The sequence below is a fragment of the Halichoerus grypus genome, chromosome 5, assembly GCF_964656455.1.
Source record: "Halichoerus grypus chromosome 5, mHalGry1.hap1.1, whole genome shotgun sequence".
Taxonomy (NCBI): Eukaryota; Metazoa; Chordata; class Mammalia; order Carnivora; family Phocidae; genus Halichoerus; species Halichoerus grypus.
Window position 1 is genome coordinate 85,875,977 of NC_135716.1, and position 17,200 is coordinate 85,893,176.

Below are 17,200 nucleotides of genomic sequence, written 5' to 3' on the forward strand. Positions count from 1 at the left end.
CAGGGCACCTTGCTCAGCGGGGAGCCTGCTTCTCCCTCTGCCTGCCGCTCCCCACTGATTGTGCTAGTGCGCCTTCTCTCTCTCTCTCTCTCTCTCTGACAAATAAATAAAATCTTAAAAAAACCCAACAAAACACAAGCAGGTACTTGTGTTATAAGTTAAGCCAGGTTCAAAGTACCAAAATAGAGCGAGACTGGGACATCATTAGGCTTATTAACAAACTTTTATTGAATGCCTACTCTTTGTTAGGTGTTTTTTTAAGATTTTATTTATTTGAGAGAGAGAGCGAGCGAGAGGGAGAATGCACAAGCAAGGGGAGGGGCAGAGGGAGAAGCAGGCTTCCCGCTGAGCAGGAAACCCAATGTGAGGCTCGAACCCAGGACCCTGGGATCATGACCTGAACGGAAGGCAGACCTTTAACTGACTGAGCCACCCAGGCGCCCCTGTTAGGTGTTTTGATACCATTCCAGTGCCCTTTGGACCACCAGAAGACAGTACAGTAGACATAACTTTAAATAGTAAAACAAGTTAGCATATGATAAGTGCAAAATAAATTATATAGGCAAAAGGATAATATGATGGAAAAGCACTGGATTAGAAGTTAAGAGATCTGATTTCTGTCCAAATTCTGATACTCATATGTCTTATGTCACTTAAACCCATAGTCCGAAATCTACTGCCTATAGGTCAAATCCAGTTCCACTCCTGTTTTTGTAAATAAAACCTTATTGGAACACAGTTGTGCTCATTTGTTTGCCTTATTAGATATGGCTGCTCTGGGCAACAATGGCAGAGTTGGGTAGTTGCACTCAATCACACAAAACTTGTCATGGGAAAAAAATTTGTCATGGGAATCAAATGGGATAAAATATAAAATTCTTTTTGAAATAAAGGAAGAGGGAAAGTAACATTTTTGAGAATCTGTTATATACCAAACCTTGTATGGGCACTTCATGTGCATGATCTCATTTGATGGAGTAAAGGGCCAAAGACAGCTTATATATCATGTTTAGTGGAGAGAATAATTGGGAAAAGGACTTGAGTGAGTCTCTTAAAGAAGGGTAGGGTTTAATTGAGAGAAGCAAGAAAGGCTGGGCAAGGTGAATAGCGTGAACAAGAGTTTAGAGTTAAAAAGTCTTACAGTGTTCATCAAGGGCAAATAAAAAAGCGAACAGAGGGATCAAGTAGGGGAACAGAAGGAGAAGCAAAGACTTTGAGTGAAGGCTTTGAACTTCTCAAAGCACTGAGGAGCCTTTGAAGGATTTGAATAGGAAATGACATGCAAAACACTGTTTTAGGAAAAGTAATCTGGTATCAGTGAGAAGGGATTAGAGGTAAGAGAGACTATTGCTATAATTAAAGTTTAGGCCAAAGATGTGGCAATGAAATGGGTAGGAAGAAATGGATTTTAAGAGACATTCCAAATACAGAATAAAAAGGATTTGGTGAGACACCTGGGTGGCTCAGTAGGTTGAGCGTTTGCCTTTGGTTCAGGTCATGATCCTGGGATCGAGTCCCACATCAGGCTGCTTGCTTGGCAGGGAGCCTGCTTCTCCCTCTGTTTGTGCTCTCCTCTGACAAAGAAAATCTTTAAAAATATATATATACACACACACACACACACACACACACACACATATATATATATTTATATTATATATATAAATATATGTATATAAAGGATTTGGTGACTGAATGGCACCAAGTTTTAAGTTCAGTTATCTAGAAAAACAGTGGTAGCTTAGACAGTGTTAACAGAAGAAAAAGAGTATAAAAAGGAAGAACAGGACATCTTTAAAGGAAAGATAATATTTTGATTGGTGACCACCGGAAAAAGCACCAGACTGGAAACCCAGAGTTTTGTACCCACATTGTGTTGTCTTGCACAAGCCACCTAAATTTCCTCATCTAAAAAATTAGGGGAGTGAATGATACCTCTTGGCTTTAAAATGCTGAAATTTTCAACAATATTTAGGTGTTAATAACATGTAAATAGAATTGTTCAGCAGAAGTGTAAACTTTCAGTACGTCTTCTAGGGGAGAGAGTGGGACTAGAGATGGGGATTCAGAAGTCTTCAAAGTTGAGGCAATAAAGCCATGAAAGATGAAATCTTTAAGTGAAAGAATGTAGTCAGAGAAGAGTAAAGGATCAAGGACTGAGCCTAAGGGAACACCCACACTCCAGAGCAGGCAGAAGTGGAGCCATTAAGAGATATGGAAGTTGCTGCCAGGTAGGTAAGAGGAGAATTAGGATAGTGTGTTGTCATGGGATCCAAGGGAGGAGAGTTTCAGTAGGTAGCATCAAGAGTGTCAAATGCTACAGAGGGCATGAAGCACATAGCCTTTGTGCTTGGATCTAGCTATTGATTAGGTGGAAGCTACATTAGAATACCTGATCCTGGGGGCTCCTGGGTGGCTCAGTCTGTTAAGCGTCTGCCTTCAGCTTTGGGTCACAATCTCGGGATCCTGGGATCAAGGCCTGGCATTGGGCTCCCTGCTCAGTGGGGAGTCGGCTTCTCCCTCTGCCCCTCCCCACTGCTTGTGCGCTCTCTCAGTAGATACATAAAATCTTTTTTTTTAATTTTTAAAAGAGATTTTATTTATTCATTTGAGAGAGAGAGAACATGAGCCAGGTGGGGGTGGGGGGAAGTAGGGGGAAGGGCAGAGGAAGAAGCGGACTTCTGGCTGATCAGGGAGCCCGACACAGGGCTGGATTCCAGGAGCCCGAGATCATGACCTGAGCATAAGGCAGACGCTTAACCGACTGAGCCACCCAGGCACCCCCGAAAAATAAAATCTTAAAAAAAAAAAAAAAAAAGAATACCTGATTCTGTGTGATAATTAGTGACTCTGGAAGGTGCACTAGAGTGACAGTAGCTAAGCTGCAGGAGGCTAAGGCTTGAGTGGTAGAAAGGAGTCAGAAAGATTAGACTGTCAAAAATATGAGGAAAAGATAAGAAAGAGGACAATCAGACTCAAGAGATGTTTTCCTGAAGGGAGAGACCTGATCCCACTTGTGGGAGGAATAAATATTATTTGTAGGAGAAATAAATAAATAAATAAATAATTCAAGAACAATGTGAAGTTACAAGATAAAGAAGGGATAAATGATACAGCAAAAGTTCCAGAGGAGAAAGGTAATCAGGAGCACAAATGGAGAGGTTTGCCTTAGAAAGGAGGTCATGTGGGCCGCCTGGGTGGCTCAGTTGGTCAAGCATCTGCCTTTGGCTTAGGTCATGATCTCAGGGGTCCTGGGATTGAGCCCCACAGCTCTTTACTCAGCAGGGAGTCTGCTTCTCCCTCTCCCTCTGCCCCTCTCTCTGCTCATGCTCTCTCTCAAATAAATAAAATAAAATAGAAGAGAAAGGAGGTCATGTTCTCTGAAATCAAGAGACAATTATTCCCTGAGAACGGAAGACTTGAGAAATAGGGGAAAGATGTGTAACCAGCTGTGAGAAACATGCTAAGTAGCCAATAAACAGTAACTAAAATGACCAAGTAGTCTGATACACTGCCAAGGCTTAGGATGGGAGAAGACATAGTTTTGGTGGAAACTGGGACAAATAAGTCAGAGTGATATACAGAGAAGGGCAGATGCAGATAAATTCACAGACTTTCATGTTTGCCTCCCGATAACACTGGGTAGCTTTCCTTAGTCTTGCACACGTTTAGCTGCAAGCTTTTTTTAAATTTAAGATTTATTTATTTATTTTAGTGGGGGAGGGGCAGAGGGAGAGGGAGAGAGAGAATCTCAAGTAGGCTCCATGCCCAGCATGGGGTTTGATCTCACAACCCTGAGACCATGACCTGAGCCAAAATCAAGAGTCAGATGCTTAAGCTTAACCAACTGAGCCACCTTGGCGCCCCTCCTGCAGCTTTTTGAATCAAGATGTGGCTCTGCATGTGAGGAGACTCCCCATTATGACAGTTCTAGGGCACCCCTTCCTCTTCAAAACTGGCAACCACAGTGGCTGTTCTGGCTCTTGTGTCCCTCCTCTGGCCACAGTAGATGACATATGCATTTATCCACAAGCATCAACAGCTCCCATCAAAGCAAAGAGCTATCCCAGAGCAGAAGAACCTGCTAGTCTGGGCCAGCTGGAAGAGTACAAAAGGGAAAGGTACTAGTCTCTGAGACTAAATGAAAACACAAGCTCAATTCTGAACCCTGTAACTGTCCCAGGAAGTTTTCTGAACCCTGTAACTGGTCCCTAGGAAGCCAGCAGCAGAGTCTCATTTGCTCTCCATAGGATTTCTATCATCCCATCCAGACTTCTAACTTGCTGGAGCTCACTGTCACAAACATTCCCATCCCCTTTCTTCTCTGCTGCTCAGAGGATCAATATTGGTATTTCAAGCAGAAAGTTTCAACTTCCTTTAATCAACAAACTCTTTAGGTATAAAATTTCTTTAATCAAAAAGGACTTCTCTTCCCTCAACACAAATGCACACATTAAAAGTAAAAAATATATATGAGAGAGACATATATTTACACAAATTAGAAACCACAGTCTCAAGTCCTGGATTAGGGGTTGAGAAAATGGACATCAGGAGCAACTGGAGGATGGCTTCTCATCTGCTCTAGATGTCCCACAGTCATCTCTCTGGCCATGGTGGGTAGACCAGGACCAGATAGGGTACAGCTCCAGGCTTATGGCAGAGTTACTGGCAAACTGTGGCAATGAGGTCCCTCTCCAGAGAGTTTCTTAGGATCACCAGGGATGACCGCAGATGGCGTGGTTGGGGCAGAGTGGGTGAAGGGCTGCACTCCGTGCTGGACAAAAAGGATGACACCAATGCTGGCTCCAGTGCCTAAAGGACCATGGCTAAAGGAAATGGTACCTGGGGAACTGAGGGGGGGGTTGCAAATTGGAGTGGTGTGGATCCAAGTGAGGTGCATGGTTGGCCATTCAGTGAGGTGCCAAGGCTGCTTTGGTTTCAAGAGCAGATGTCCTAGCTGTGTCTGGTCCATCTTTTCCATTGGAGGTGCAGGAGAAGAAGCAGCTGAGTAACTGTGGTGGCTTGGAAGATGCTAGAAGGGGGAGACGAGAAGAAAAAAAAAATGTGAGAGAGCTTTCAGATTAACTCCACTAGGTTGCTTAAAACTTTTCTTTCCTGGGGGACTCTGTTTGCAATGCAAACATACCCAGTTTTATGCAACAGCTCATTTTCTGCCAGGCGATGATTAAAAGTTTTAGTAACCTAGTTATACTTTCATTTACTTAACAAATACTTGAAGGCTTTTATGTACCACACACCATATCAGGCACTGGACATCCAGACAGGCGAAATAAAACAAACAGTCCCATAGGTTCTCACCATTTAGAAAATAATTCATTTTAGAACTTCTTTTTTAAAAGTCTATTTTTAGTTGGAATCATCATTCTCCAATTTCTGCATTTTAAATTTTAATTTCCCTTTGTTGAGTTTCTCAAGAAATATAAATTAATATGCAGGCAAGATCCTCCTGCCTATTTTTGAATGAGTTATTCCCACAGCAATAATAACTGTGGTTGATTGAATACAAGAAGGACTGTCCATTACCTATAGGAGACTTTACCCTCCCTGTAATTTGAGTACCCCATAAATACCCTATTGTTTAAAGGCACAAAAAATAGGTCACTTCCAAACGGGTCTAAGAATCTATCCAACACTCCTTTTGTGGGTGCCCATGGGTGCCCTCCTCCCCTCCCAGTGATATACCTGTTATGACCAGTCCTTGAAGCCCACACTTCCAGAGGGTTTGGTACAAGGATACTTGGGTAGGAGTAAAAAGAGGGAGAAGGAAAGAATTTTAGGGCAACAGAGGAGAAAGGAATTGTAGAGAAAAGCTAAGGACTCTTCCTGCATGACTCATTTGGCCAGGCAAAAAGCCTTCTGTATCTATGCAGAAAGCAGATAAGCTGCACATGAGGGATAGGGTTAAACTTCATGGAGTTCTTTGTAGTGATCAGAACAAAATAGAACAAAAACCATACAGGAATCAAGACAATGAAGGAAGGTGAGGCATTCCCTCCCCTGAAAAGAAACCTGTTGGAAAAGAGTAAAAGACTCAAGAGAAAACAGAAGGAACCCATTTTTGCAGGTACACTTCGTTTCCTTATATCCCCATCTCCCCCTCAGTTTTAGAAGTTCTTACCTTGGTCAGCTCATGCCTGCTATTACCCAGTGATGACTTCTGGGCAGCTATATGAGGAAACCAAGTCTTTAACATCCCTTCTACCTGTAGCAAGGTTCCTAGGTAACGTTCCCTGTGAAAAAGACATTTCTTTAAAAAGCCATTAAGTGTGAAAAAGCAACAAGACAGGATCGTAGATATCTCCTTTTTTATGAAGTACTGAGGAAAGAACCAGGGGAACTTACCCCATCTGTGGCTTCTGCAAAACACCTACAATACGATGGATTCTATCCATTGCCACGCTCTGCTGGAAACTGCTCAATCCTGGGGTCAGGGAGAGAGAAAGACATCAAGGGTTGAGATTCAAGACTTTAGTCAGGTAAAGGAAGGAAAGAACAGGGTTAAAATAAATTCACCTAAAGAAATTAAATCACAGAGGCAGAAAAGTAAAAATGTAGGCTGTGAAGATTTAAGAGAAATACACATTTAAAACATTGAGAGAAAGAGAAAGAGATGAACCTAGCCAGATAATTGCAACTAATCAGATAATTACCTCTCTCAAATCGACCCATCTTCAGCCCATTCAGTAGGTCTGTGAGAGGGCGGATGAATCCTTGTAGCTCTTTACACTGTAGGAAAACAGGACAAAGGCTATGAGAGGACTGAGAATTGCCCCTACAGTACTGTTCTTCCCCACCTCCAAATCTGGGAACCAACACTCTCTTCATTGGGTCCTTACTAACCGTCTGGGTGCTAAGCCATTCCAGTATTGTCGACTTTCCCCTGCTTTCTCTTACCTTCTGAGCAAAAAGCAGGTCTCCTTCTGTGGTACAACCCTGGATGATCATGTTGGTCTGTAATCCACCATCTCTTGATCTTTTGACCCCAGATCCTGCCATGGGAGAGGCCAGGCCCCGCTGTTCCAAGTGAGACGCTGTATGTTGGTTGCTGGAAACCTTGGGCCGTTGCCTGCACCGGATAGGACCGGGGCTGGGCCGAGAACCTCCCCTTTGCCCAACAGGGTCTGACCTGGGGCCACGGGCCACCTTGTCCTCCCCCTCACTATCGGAGGGGAGGCCAAAGTCACTGTTCCCTGGGGAGGTGGAAAAAGAGGAAGAGAGAGAGTAGGAAGAACAGGAAGAAATGCTAGCTGGAGAATCCATAGGTTCAGAAGCAGGGGCTGGAGAGCAACTCCGGGAGTACCCAACGATCGGAACCTGCAACTGAAGAGCAAAGCGAGGGAGTTTGTAACCATAATCTGGAAATTAGGAAATGGACCGGGAGACTGGGGTGTACTGTATGGGACGATAATACCTCTTCTCTCCTCCCCAGCATTACATGTCTCAGAGACAATAGAAAAAGTCATCTCCTCCGCCTGCCCCCCTCAATTAAAAACCTGGACTGCCCCTCTGGCCTCCGCAGAAGAGCTTCTTAGTCTGACACAGACTCTGTTCTTTACTCCCCTCTGTTCAGAGTAAATTACCCGACTTGACACCTTCCCCTGACAGTTGTTCGCCAGGTCTGTTCCCAGCCTGACCCCGCAGCGAGGGCTGCTGGAGAGCCCTAAATCTCCGGTAACCCACCCAGTGACCCTGTAGGGACCACTCCCCACAGGGACCTCACGCCTCTTCCCAATCTTTCTGATCCGGATCCCTGAGCCGGGACCCTCTACAGTCGCGCCTGCCACGTGATGCTATCCTTCCCAGTTCCAAGATCTGCTTTCGGTCCCTAAACCTACCCCCTCCGGGTCTGATCCTCTCGCGCAGATCGCTTCCTTTTCCTGCAAGCCTCCTCACCTGTATCGGTCGGCTCAGCCCAGGCTGTCTCCTGCTCCTTCTCCAACTCTGCGGGTCTCGGCTGCCCACCTCCGCCTCTCTCCCACTGGGTCCCGCCCCTTCCCCCCTCCCAGACACGTGCGGCTGGGCACGTGCCTTCCCCCTGCGTACACAGACCTCGCACCCTCATTGGTTGCTTAGCCAGTGGCACGTGACTCTTGTTCCTGAAGTCCACATCCCATTTGCTACAGCCTCCAGGGGCTCGGCCAATAGAGACGCTGGTAGGTGACGATTGGCTGGAAGGGAAGCATTCCGTGCCCCGCCCCTACATGCGGCTTGCGAACCGGACCCGGTGATGAGAAAAGGAGGAGGATGGAAAAAGAGTGGAAAAGGGCGGAGCCCGAGGCCTTAAATAGGATGATGGTGGGCAGGAGACGTGCCGTTGGAGTGTGCAGACTGGTTGTGCGATCTGAGGCGCGCGTGTTGGGATGTGGGACTCCGGGCTCCTCCTCGGTAGCAGACGCCCTCCCCCTGCCGCGGCCCCCCTCCCGTTTGAGCGCCTCCTCTCACGAGGGCAGCACGTGGAAGCCGTCAGCGACTTGGGTTTGCAACGTGTGTTAGAGAATGGATGTATGCCACTGTGTATCCTCTCCCCCTCTGGGCCGCTTGGCCCTCGTGACTCTCGGGTCTCTGCTTCACCCTCTCCGCCTCCTCTTTCTACAAGTTGGGTGCCTCCTGCCCTGCTGGGTGAGGAGGGTGGGGACTGCTGCCGAGAACACCGCGTCCTCTCGCGCACTCCCACTGGGGCGGCTCCTCCGGCCCTTTCCTTACATAACCCGCCACGCACGTTACCAGCTCAGATGCCAGCCAGCCACGACTCTAGAGGTCAAAGCCGAACTCGGTTGTTCCTGACTTTTCTATCCGGGGTCCTCGGATTCCTAGCGCAGGGAAAGGAGTATGGGTAGGTCCCTGATTTCCTAGATTATACCTTTGTCCAGCTTCATTTCCTTTATTTGTTCCCTGGAGAAGATTCGAAAGGCTTGGAAGGAGGGAAGGTGGCAAGTCCGGAGTTGACAGAGTCCGGAATTTACTATTCAATGCCCCTTGCAGTACTGAAAGTACAGTGCGGCGAGGGGGATAGGGGCTCAGGGACCGTGGGCTGATTGAGGCTGTGACACCGAAGAGACCGCAAGGGGGCAGCCCAGTTCTGATTAGGGTCTCGAGGACAGAGGGAGAATTAAAGTATGTCCCTGCCTGCCCTAATTACGCGCTGGAAAAGGCACATTGTTGGGGGTTGGGGGTGTAAGTGGAGGAGGGTGTGAGTTTTTAAGATCTATTCTAAGTAGTTTTTAATATTTTACATATGTTTAACAATGTGCTTTTTTATAAAAAGAAAAAAGTGTTCTACATAAACCTCAACTCTCTTTTCCCAAACACGCTGTCTCAACACCATGTGTAATAAAATATTAGAATTAGATGAAGTTAACTGTGTTGGTGCTCTTCTCCATTCTTCAGAACAGTTCAGGTTTATTTACAGTCCTAATTATTCCCTCTAATTCTACCGCCACCTAACTCCCTTTCTAATCTACTCTTCCTATCCCCATATCCTGGTGCTCTCTTTAGTGTTGTGAGATTAGAACAGACCCTCACGAAGTAGACAGTAACCAGATTATTTCATTTATTTATCTTCCAATTTCCTCTTCCCAAATCCCCATCCAAAGAGTTGTAGCAGCCTTCTTTCTCCTAAAAAAGGAAAGAAAGGGGAAAATAGGCTCAGGTGGCTCAGGAAGCCCCTCGTGGCCCCCCACCTCTATGAAAACTCCCCAGATTTCATATTCTGGGCTATATTTCCCCCATCTCCTGGAAGATGTGTCCCCTCCCCTCCTCACTCCTTCCTCTGGTAAAGCTCTTCACCCCTCCCACCCCCCCAATAGTTTTTTTAGAATCCCAATTTTAAATTCCTTTCCTATAGTACAGGCTTCTCTTCTCTCCTGCTTGCCTCCACCACTCTCCTCTACTTTAGGGAACCAACCGCCACCCCTTCTGCCTCTGAACTTTGCCTCTTCACTCTGCCAGGTTGTAGGGCACCTCCCACTATGCCCTCTGGCAACTGCCATATCTTAAACCACCTCCTGGCTGGAACCAGCTTTGATTCCTCAAGTCAGACTGGAAATCTGGAGAGGTTTCTTCCCTGTTTCACCTGCTTCTGCTGTAGGAGGTCCTGAAGTCCTCCCAGTTCAGAAAAAGTAAAGACTCTTGTTCGAAAAGTCTTTGCCTCAACATCTCCTAAACCTCTTTAAAATTAGATAAGATTTTTCTAAAGGGGATCCCTTGTCCTTTAAGCGGCTGAGAATTGACCAGGCTGTAAACACTAGCCAGAGATATTGGGAAAAAGTTACTTCACGGACTCCCCAAGGCCAGTGGCTGCACTCTCACCTTCTACATGAAATATATCCCCCCCTGAACGAGGGCCCAGGACAGGAGGAGGGGAACAGGACTCTGCAGACCGGATACAGCATCGTTCAGATCTGGACTCTGCTAAAATACAGACATCCCCCCATGGTAGGCCGGTGTCATCCTTCCTACCATCCCTCCTCCCCCTCTGGAAGGATAGCCATCTCTTTATACCAACTTCCGTCTTCCTTTCTTCGGAGCTTAGAGAAAGATCCAGCTCTCCTCCCCATAACTATGAGGAGTCCTTTCCTCTGTGCCTTTCAGCCTCCGGAGCATATCGGGGAGGGTCAACTCAATTCAACAATGTGTATTTTTTATCTGTTACGTGCATGACACTATGCTTAGTCACTGTGCTAGGTGCTACAGCAGGGATATAAGTGTGATTAGGACCTCCCTCCTTTCTTCAGAGAGTTTACAATCTAAATGGAGCCTACTATGTACCTTAAAATCTTTCCCTGTCCTTGTCATCAATCACCAGCTTTCCATTCCTACTGACTCCTCCCATCTGTGTTCAACTATATTCAGGCTATACTTTGGTCCTCTTGCCCTTTTTGGCGGCTGCTTCTTTTTTTTCATTACCAGATTTCTCAGATGATTGGTCTACACTCTCCCTTTCCTTCTTCACAATATACTCCCTCTCTAACTCCACAAAACCTAACTTTTGCTCAACCACTCAATTAAAACTTACTTCTTTGGAGCTACCAATGACCTCCTTTTCTTTGGCCTCTTGGTCGCTTTTTATTTTTTATTTTTTTTAAGATTTTATTTATTTATTTGAGAGAGAGAATGAGAGAGAGAGAGAGCATGAGACGGGGGAGGGTCAGAGGGAGAAGCAGACTCCCTGCCGAGCAGGGAGCCCGATGCGGGACTCGATCCTGGGACTCCAGGATCATGACCTGAGCCGAAGGCAGTCGCTTAACCAACTGAGCCACCCAGGCGCCCATTGGTCGCTTTTTATTGACTATATTAAACTTTATCTTCTAGATTCTATAATACAGACTTGGCTATCTGCCTGCCTCTTCAATCAGTTCTCCATTTTCCTGGTTGATTCCTTTTCTTCCTACTAACTACAGGCACAGTCATTGGCCCCTGGTCTTCTGTGTACCAGCTCTGTTGAGCTTGCCTACTTTCGTAACTGTGACTTTGCACTTAGAACTGCAGCTCTGACCTAGTTCAGCTACCTTTGGACACCGTCACCATAAATTCAGCTTGACCAGTACCTAATTTATACGTTCAGTCCTAAACCACTCTGACCTTTCACAGTTCCTATTTTGGTCAGCCATTTCCCCAGACATCCATATTCAAAACTTGTAAGCTATTTCAACTCTCTCCTCATTTACTGCTCATTGCATTTTCTTCAAAATACTTATTTTTCTCCTCTCCCTTCAAAATGCTACTTCCCTAGTCCAAGCCTTTAATGGATTGTTTCCAGAATGATGTAAATCTCATGCATCTCTCTCCACTCTGTTGCATCCTGCATACAACAAATAGTTTTTCTAAAATACCACTTTCGGGGCGCCTGAGTGGCTCAGTCGTTAAGTGTCTGCCTTTGGCTCAGGTCATGTCCCAGGATCCTGGGATCGAGCCCCGCATCGGGCTCCATCCCAGGATCCTGGGATCGAGCCCCGCATCGGGCTCCCTGCTTCGCGGGAAGCCTGCTTCTCCCTCTCCCACTCCCCCTGCTTGTGTTCCCTCTCTCGCTGTGTCTCTCTCTGTCAAATAAATAAATAACATCTTAAAAAAATAAATAAAATACCACTTTCACTGTATCTTTACCACACTGAAGAACTTACTAGGCTCCCCCGTTGCTTATCTAAGTCCAGACTTCAGCCCGACACTTCAGATTCTCTTGTGATTCAGCCCTATTGCCTTACCTATGTGAAATTATCAAGCGAATATTAGGAGCCTTGTAAATTTTAATTTTTTCTTAATTTCCCACTGTTCCTTCCCATACACCTTCTCCTTCAATCATACCCTATCCCACTAAACATGCCATGCTTATTCCATCCCCTCACCAATGCTGCTCTTTTATCTGCGATTCTTCCTTCTAATTCTTTTCATACTTTCATAACTTATTGCCACTCAAAAGCTTACCTATCCTTCCAAGTATATCTCAAACACAGTCATCTTCTAAAAGTCTTCCAGGCAACTCCAGTGTATACTGATTTCTGTCCTTCCACTGACTAAAACACTTGCCTATGTCATATGCTCTCAAATTTATATGTAATTGAACTTTGTTATGAACCTTTTCATTTTGTTCTAAATGTTTTTTAAGTGTTGAACTTGGGTTTTATAAATACTTTGAGGGCAATAACAACATCATAGATTTCCTTTTCATCATCATCAGCATCCTTCACAGATTTTTTTTATTTTTTAAAGATTTTTATTTATTTATTTGAAAGAGAGTGAGAGAGGGAGAGAAAGCACAGAGGGAGAGCGAGAAGCAGGCTCCCTGCTGAGCAGGGAGCATGATGCAGGACTCGATCTCAGGACACTGAGATCACGACCTGAGCCAAAGGCAGATGCTTAACGGACTGAGCCACCCAGGCGCCCTCCTTCACAGTTTTAGTCATAGGTTACATACACATTTAAGTACTATTGAACTGAAATTTAACTGTACCAAATCTCCCCAGTTTTCTGAATACAAGGTTAGTATTAAATCCCAATGGAGGGGCTTCTGGGTGGCTCAGTCAGTTAAGTGGCTGACTCTTGGTTTCTGCTCAGGTCATGATCTCAGGGTCCTGGGATCGAGTCCCACATCTGCTCCACACTCAGTAGGGAATCTGCTTGAGGATTCTCTCTTTCCCTGCTCCTTTTGCCCCTCCCCTGGCTCTCTCTCTCTCTTTCAAATAAATAAGTTAATTTAAAAAAAAACAACTAGGGTCGCCTTGGTGGCTCAGTCGGTTAAGCGTCTGCCTTCGGCTCAGGTCATGATCCCAGGGTCCTGGGATCGAGCCCTGCATTGGGCTCCCCGCTCTGCGGGAAGCCTGCTTCTCCCTCTCCCACTCCCCCCATTTGTGTTCCCTCTCTTGCTGTGTCTCTCTCTGTCAAATAAATAAATAAAATCTTTTAAATAAATAAATAAATAAATAAATAAATAAAAACAACTAAAAAAAAATCTCAATGAGAGGTATGATGGCCAAGCTGAGCTAGACACCTGCATTGCCATATTAGTTATTTGGTTCCTTCTTCCACGGAAGCCTATTATTTCAGCCCTCCCTCTGTTCTATGTCACCAGCCCTGGGATCTCTACCCCCCTCCCCGCCCTGCCCCACCATCCCCAATCCACTCACTGGTTCCATTGTTTCAGGCTTCTGAGGGTCTGCACCTTCTGTTTCATGACTAATGGTAGTCTCTGCTGCTTCCCTTCCCTCCTTATTCAACCTGTTCTGCCCTCAGTAGGATCAAAAAACACAGTTATCATTGCTTCCATCCAACATCCTCAGAGTTTCTCTATTTAGACTCCTTCTCTCCTGCAGCCCCCATCCCCCAAACTTAAGCTCAGGAATCCTCCCTACTTTATGTTTGCATGGATTATGTACCCATCCCATTCACCAATTCCCCTGACTCAAGGACTGCCCCTCCCTCTCAATGTCTTAGCAAACCTACTGAGTTCTGGCTTTATTTTCTTCCCCAACTGTGGTTAACATATATGCTTTGGGACTTCCCAGTTCCATTTCACCTAACTCATTTGTGTTCCTGCTAATCATTTATATTTCAATATTGGCCAGTTTCTTTTTTAACTGTTACCTATCCCGACCCTCTTAGATGTAGAGGTCACTCACCTGTCTGTCTTCAGATTCAAACATGGAGTAATCAACAGTGAAATTTGCACCGAAGTCATCTGGGGAGGAGAAAAAAAATCAGCAATGACAAACAAAAAAGGTAGCAGTAGGTCTAGAAATGGAAAGAGGAAGAAATTGCTCAGAATACTTTAACTTGCTCAAGTTGTAAAATTTACTGGTGTAATCTAATTCTAATGAACTTTAATGTTAAAAATGTTTGTGAATGTATCTGCATTTATATTTTCAACCTGGTATCTAAAATAATTTATAAATTTGAAAATCTTCAAATCGTTTCAACCAGGTTCCAAAGAACTGAAAATCGCTAGCTTGAGAAATAACATTATGAGCCTTGATAAGGTCTTTGCTCATAGCTGAGTTTCTCTCTGATCTAGTTGTTCCAATTGCAAAGAGAAAGGCAAAGTCTCAGAACTAAGTATCCCCAAAATCTCTGTCCATCCTGCTATGGGTCAGAGCCTTATACATACTCACCATAATTGGGGGTGACTGTGTAATAATAGATCACCTGATAATAATCATCCTCTTCCAGTCCTTCTCCATCCTCATGTTCTTGTCCTATGGGGACAAGGACTAGAAGTCAGGGGGCATCTGGAACTCCTTAGCAAGGGAAGGACACCTGAAGTTGACCTCAGCTCTATCAATTTCTTTTCTCTCTGCCCCCCCTCCAAGGGTCTTACTATCTCACTGCCTGTGTACCTCTAAACCCTTCTCAGTCTTTGGGGCTCCATATCTGTGATGAGGCTTTTGGACTTGGGTTTTATTTTATTTTATTTTTTTATGAACATATAATGTATTATTTGTTTCAGGGGTACAGGTCTGTGATTTATCAGTCTTACACAATTCACAGCGCTCACCATAGCACACACCCTCCCCAATGTTCATCACTGGACTCGGGTTTTAGTTCTGGATTCACTGCTAACTAGGAGAATAATTCTGAAGAAGCCACTTAACATCTCCTCTCTTAAAATGAGTCAGCTGGACTAAATGATCCATCTGCATTAGTTTCTCTTCCTTCCCAGGACTAAAAATATAGATCAAGGACTCCAGGCCTCCTACTGAACACTTCCCTAAGCTCCTTAAATGCTCTCCCCGAACCCCAGGCAATGACACACAAATCTGGAGGAAAAGGAAACAATGAGAGTACCTGGCAGACTGGGAACAAAGGAGGGAAGGAGCCAAGCTACTTTTGGGACTCTCTCCTTGAGGAAGCCAGTTCTCCACTACCCTAAAGGCCACCCCCCATTTCTGTTTTCTTACTAATATAACGGTTTTTTCTCTGGCCCTCTGGGAAAGAAGATACCCTGGCTTCTCTCACTAGTTTCAGACTGCCCCACCTTCCAAGAGTCCACCTCTCTCCTCCACCCTCTCTGTAGTCCCTCACCATCTTGTTCAACTCTGTGGTGTTGGAGAGCTGAGGTGACTTGTTAGGACCTCCAAGTGTCCGGGACTCCGTCCACATCAGCTGTTTCTTCTTTGACAGGACTCTGCTTTCCTCCCCTTTTCCCGGCTCTACTTTCCAGATCCCGCCCCCCCCCCCCCGACTCTGCGCTAACACTGGACTCTGGCACAGATGTGTGTTATCACTCCCCATCAAATTGCGCCTCTCACCCTCTCCTCATTTTTCTTTTCTCCCACCCCACTTATGATAGAAGACCTAGCCCAAAAGCTCAGGGAGAGAAGTGAACTTACCCAGGATAAGTAGCACAGCAAGGATGGCTACGAAGAGGACATCCATTCTGGATTCTGCACTATTGCTGTGAAAGTAAAAAAGGAAATTACAGAGTTTCTCACCAAATTTACCCCGCCTTCTGCCCTCCTCCAACGCTGCTGCAACTCTTCTCCCAGGGGGTAGAATTCTCCACCCACTTTGCTGATGGACTAGATCATCAGTTTTGACTGGTCAGCCAGATCTGCCCAGATTAAGAGAGGCAAAGTGGGTTTTGAAGCAAACCGGCTTCACTGAGCTCCCCCAGCCCTAGATTAGATCCATTCAGGACTCCCGCTGCCACTACCAAAACAAGCAAACAAACAAGCAAAAAGCCAAACCAAAACAAAAAACCCCAGCCTATCTAGGAGCTTCCTGTCTCCCCTCCTCTCCTTCTTCCCTCCTCAGTCCTCACAACAAGTTCACCCTCCTTCTCACTGTCCCTAACTTACCATCACCAAGCAGAGTCGAGGCTTATTCACAATCTCTCTTCACAGTCAAAATGTTCTGAGGAAGGGATGAGCATTTTTTCTAGATCGAAAAAATTCCCTCTCCTCTGCCTATCCTGGACTATGAAGTACAGGAGTAACATCAACATCATTGTCTGACACTCAAAGCACTTACTACATTACTTCTGATAAAAATCTCAGCCAAGGCTAGTTATTTCCTCTCTGGTAAGTACTGACCTCACTTCATTTCTTTCTCTCCTTTCTGGATACAGGATGGAAGAAGGGAGGAAACAGCCTCTTTTCCCATGTAGATGCTACCCCCTTCTCCCACTTTCAGTCACTTGGTATGCTCCCTCCATTCCAGCCCACAGGGCTAGAGTTCATCTCACTCTTCTCTCTGCTTTTATATTTCCCATTTTCATTTGATTCAACTCAGAAACATTTAGTAATGTATATGCTAGGCCTAGTCTGATAGGCAATTTAGGGTCCACTGGCAAGGGAATAAGAGTAGTTATGTTTTTTAAGAGGAAGTTAATAAATATCTATTCAACATCTACTAAGAGTCAGGCGCTATGAGAGTCTCTGTGGAACCACCGGTGGACAAGATAGGTTTGGCGCCTGCTCTCATCAGTCAGAAGATGCTGTGGTAATAGCTCAAATAGCTCAAATAGCTCAAAGGAGAGATAAGAAGAGCTGTCTTACTCCTATCACCTCCCCTGACTTGGCCACCTCCCCTGACTCAGAAGCAAGACACACTGGAGTTTTGAGCACTGGCCAGGATGTTTCCACCCTCTCAGCCTTTTGGGGGGGAGGATTTGCTTGGTGATGGTGATTTTCCATGTATCTATACAATCTATTCCTTCAGCTCCTTTTAAGAACTTCCTGGAAAAAAATGT

General features: G+C 45.3%; 2 protein-coding genes across 8 annotated transcripts; both read right to left on the minus strand.

Annotated features, from left to right (window-relative positions):
* Positions 1 to 4,392: 4,392 nt before the first annotated feature.
* Positions 4,393 to 8,006, minus strand: CIART (circadian associated repressor of transcription). 2 transcript variants are annotated; one of them, XM_078072493.1, is made up of 7 exons: positions 7,915 to 8,006; positions 6,916 to 7,341; positions 6,672 to 6,747; positions 6,364 to 6,442; positions 6,140 to 6,251; positions 5,704 to 5,757; positions 4,922 to 5,032 (listed from the first exon to the last, which is right to left on the minus strand). In XM_078072493.1, the coding sequence occupies exons 2-6, from the start codon at positions 7,279 to 7,281 to the stop codon at positions 5,707 to 5,709; spliced, it is 684 nt and encodes a 227-aa protein (XP_077928619.1). In that variant the 5' UTR covers positions 7,282 to 7,341; positions 7,915 to 8,006; the 3' UTR covers positions 4,922 to 5,032; positions 5,704 to 5,706. The 2 variants fall into 2 exon arrangements, with proteins under 2 accessions (XP_077928618.1, XP_077928619.1); XM_078072492.1 differs by lacking the exon at positions 5,704 to 5,757 and having other exon boundaries at positions 4,393 to 5,032.
* A 1,551-nt stretch (positions 8,007 to 9,557) lies between these two features.
* C5H1orf54 (chromosome 5 C1orf54 homolog) lies at positions 9,558 to 16,595 on the minus strand. Of its 6 annotated transcripts, none has more exons than XR_013447933.1 (7): positions 16,308 to 16,595; positions 15,840 to 15,904; positions 14,622 to 14,705; positions 14,133 to 14,191; positions 13,641 to 13,741; positions 10,330 to 10,431; positions 9,558 to 9,636 (listed from the first exon to the last, which is right to left on the minus strand). XR_013447933.1 is itself a non-coding variant. In XM_036098358.2 (7 exons), exons 2-6 carry the CDS (start codon positions 15,883 to 15,885, stop codon positions 10,333 to 10,335), a joined length of 381 nt encoding a protein of 126 aa, XP_035954251.1. In that variant the 5' UTR covers positions 15,886 to 15,904; positions 16,308 to 16,578; the 3' UTR covers positions 9,558 to 9,636; positions 10,330 to 10,332. The 6 variants fall into 6 exon arrangements, 5 of the variants coding, with proteins under 5 accessions (XP_035954251.1, XP_035954249.1, XP_035954253.1 ...); XM_036098358.2 differs by having other exon boundaries at positions 10,330 to 10,428; positions 13,641 to 13,736; positions 16,308 to 16,578; XM_036098356.2 differs by having other exon boundaries at positions 13,641 to 13,736; positions 16,308 to 16,574.
* Between the last annotated feature and the right edge of the window lie 605 nt (positions 16,596 to 17,200).

Coding starts and splice junctions, on each gene's coding strand:
- C5H1orf54 (XM_036098356.2), bottom strand. CDS start 15,885: ATGGATGTCCTCTTCGTAGCCATCCTTGCTGTGCTACTTATCCTGG. Junction 14,192..14,621: donor CACAGTCACCCCCAATTATG/GTGAGTATGTAT, acceptor TCTCCTCCCCAG/ATGACTTCGGTGCAAATTTC. Junction 10,432..13,640: donor AGCCTGAAACAATGGAACCA/GTGAGTGGATTG, acceptor TCTGTATTTTAG/CAGAGTCCAGATCTGAACGA.
- CIART (XM_078072492.1), bottom strand. CDS start 7,281: ATGGATTCTCCAGCTAGCATTTCTTCCTGTTCTTCCTACTCTCTCTCT. Junction 6,748..6,915: donor ACCTGCTTTTTGCTCAGAAG/GTAAGAGAAAGC, acceptor GTTTTCCTACAG/TGTAAAGAGCTACAAGGATT. Junction 6,443..6,671: donor GATGGGTCGATTTGAGAGAG/GTAATTATCTGA, acceptor CCCTGACCCCAG/GATTGAGCAGTTTCCAGCAG.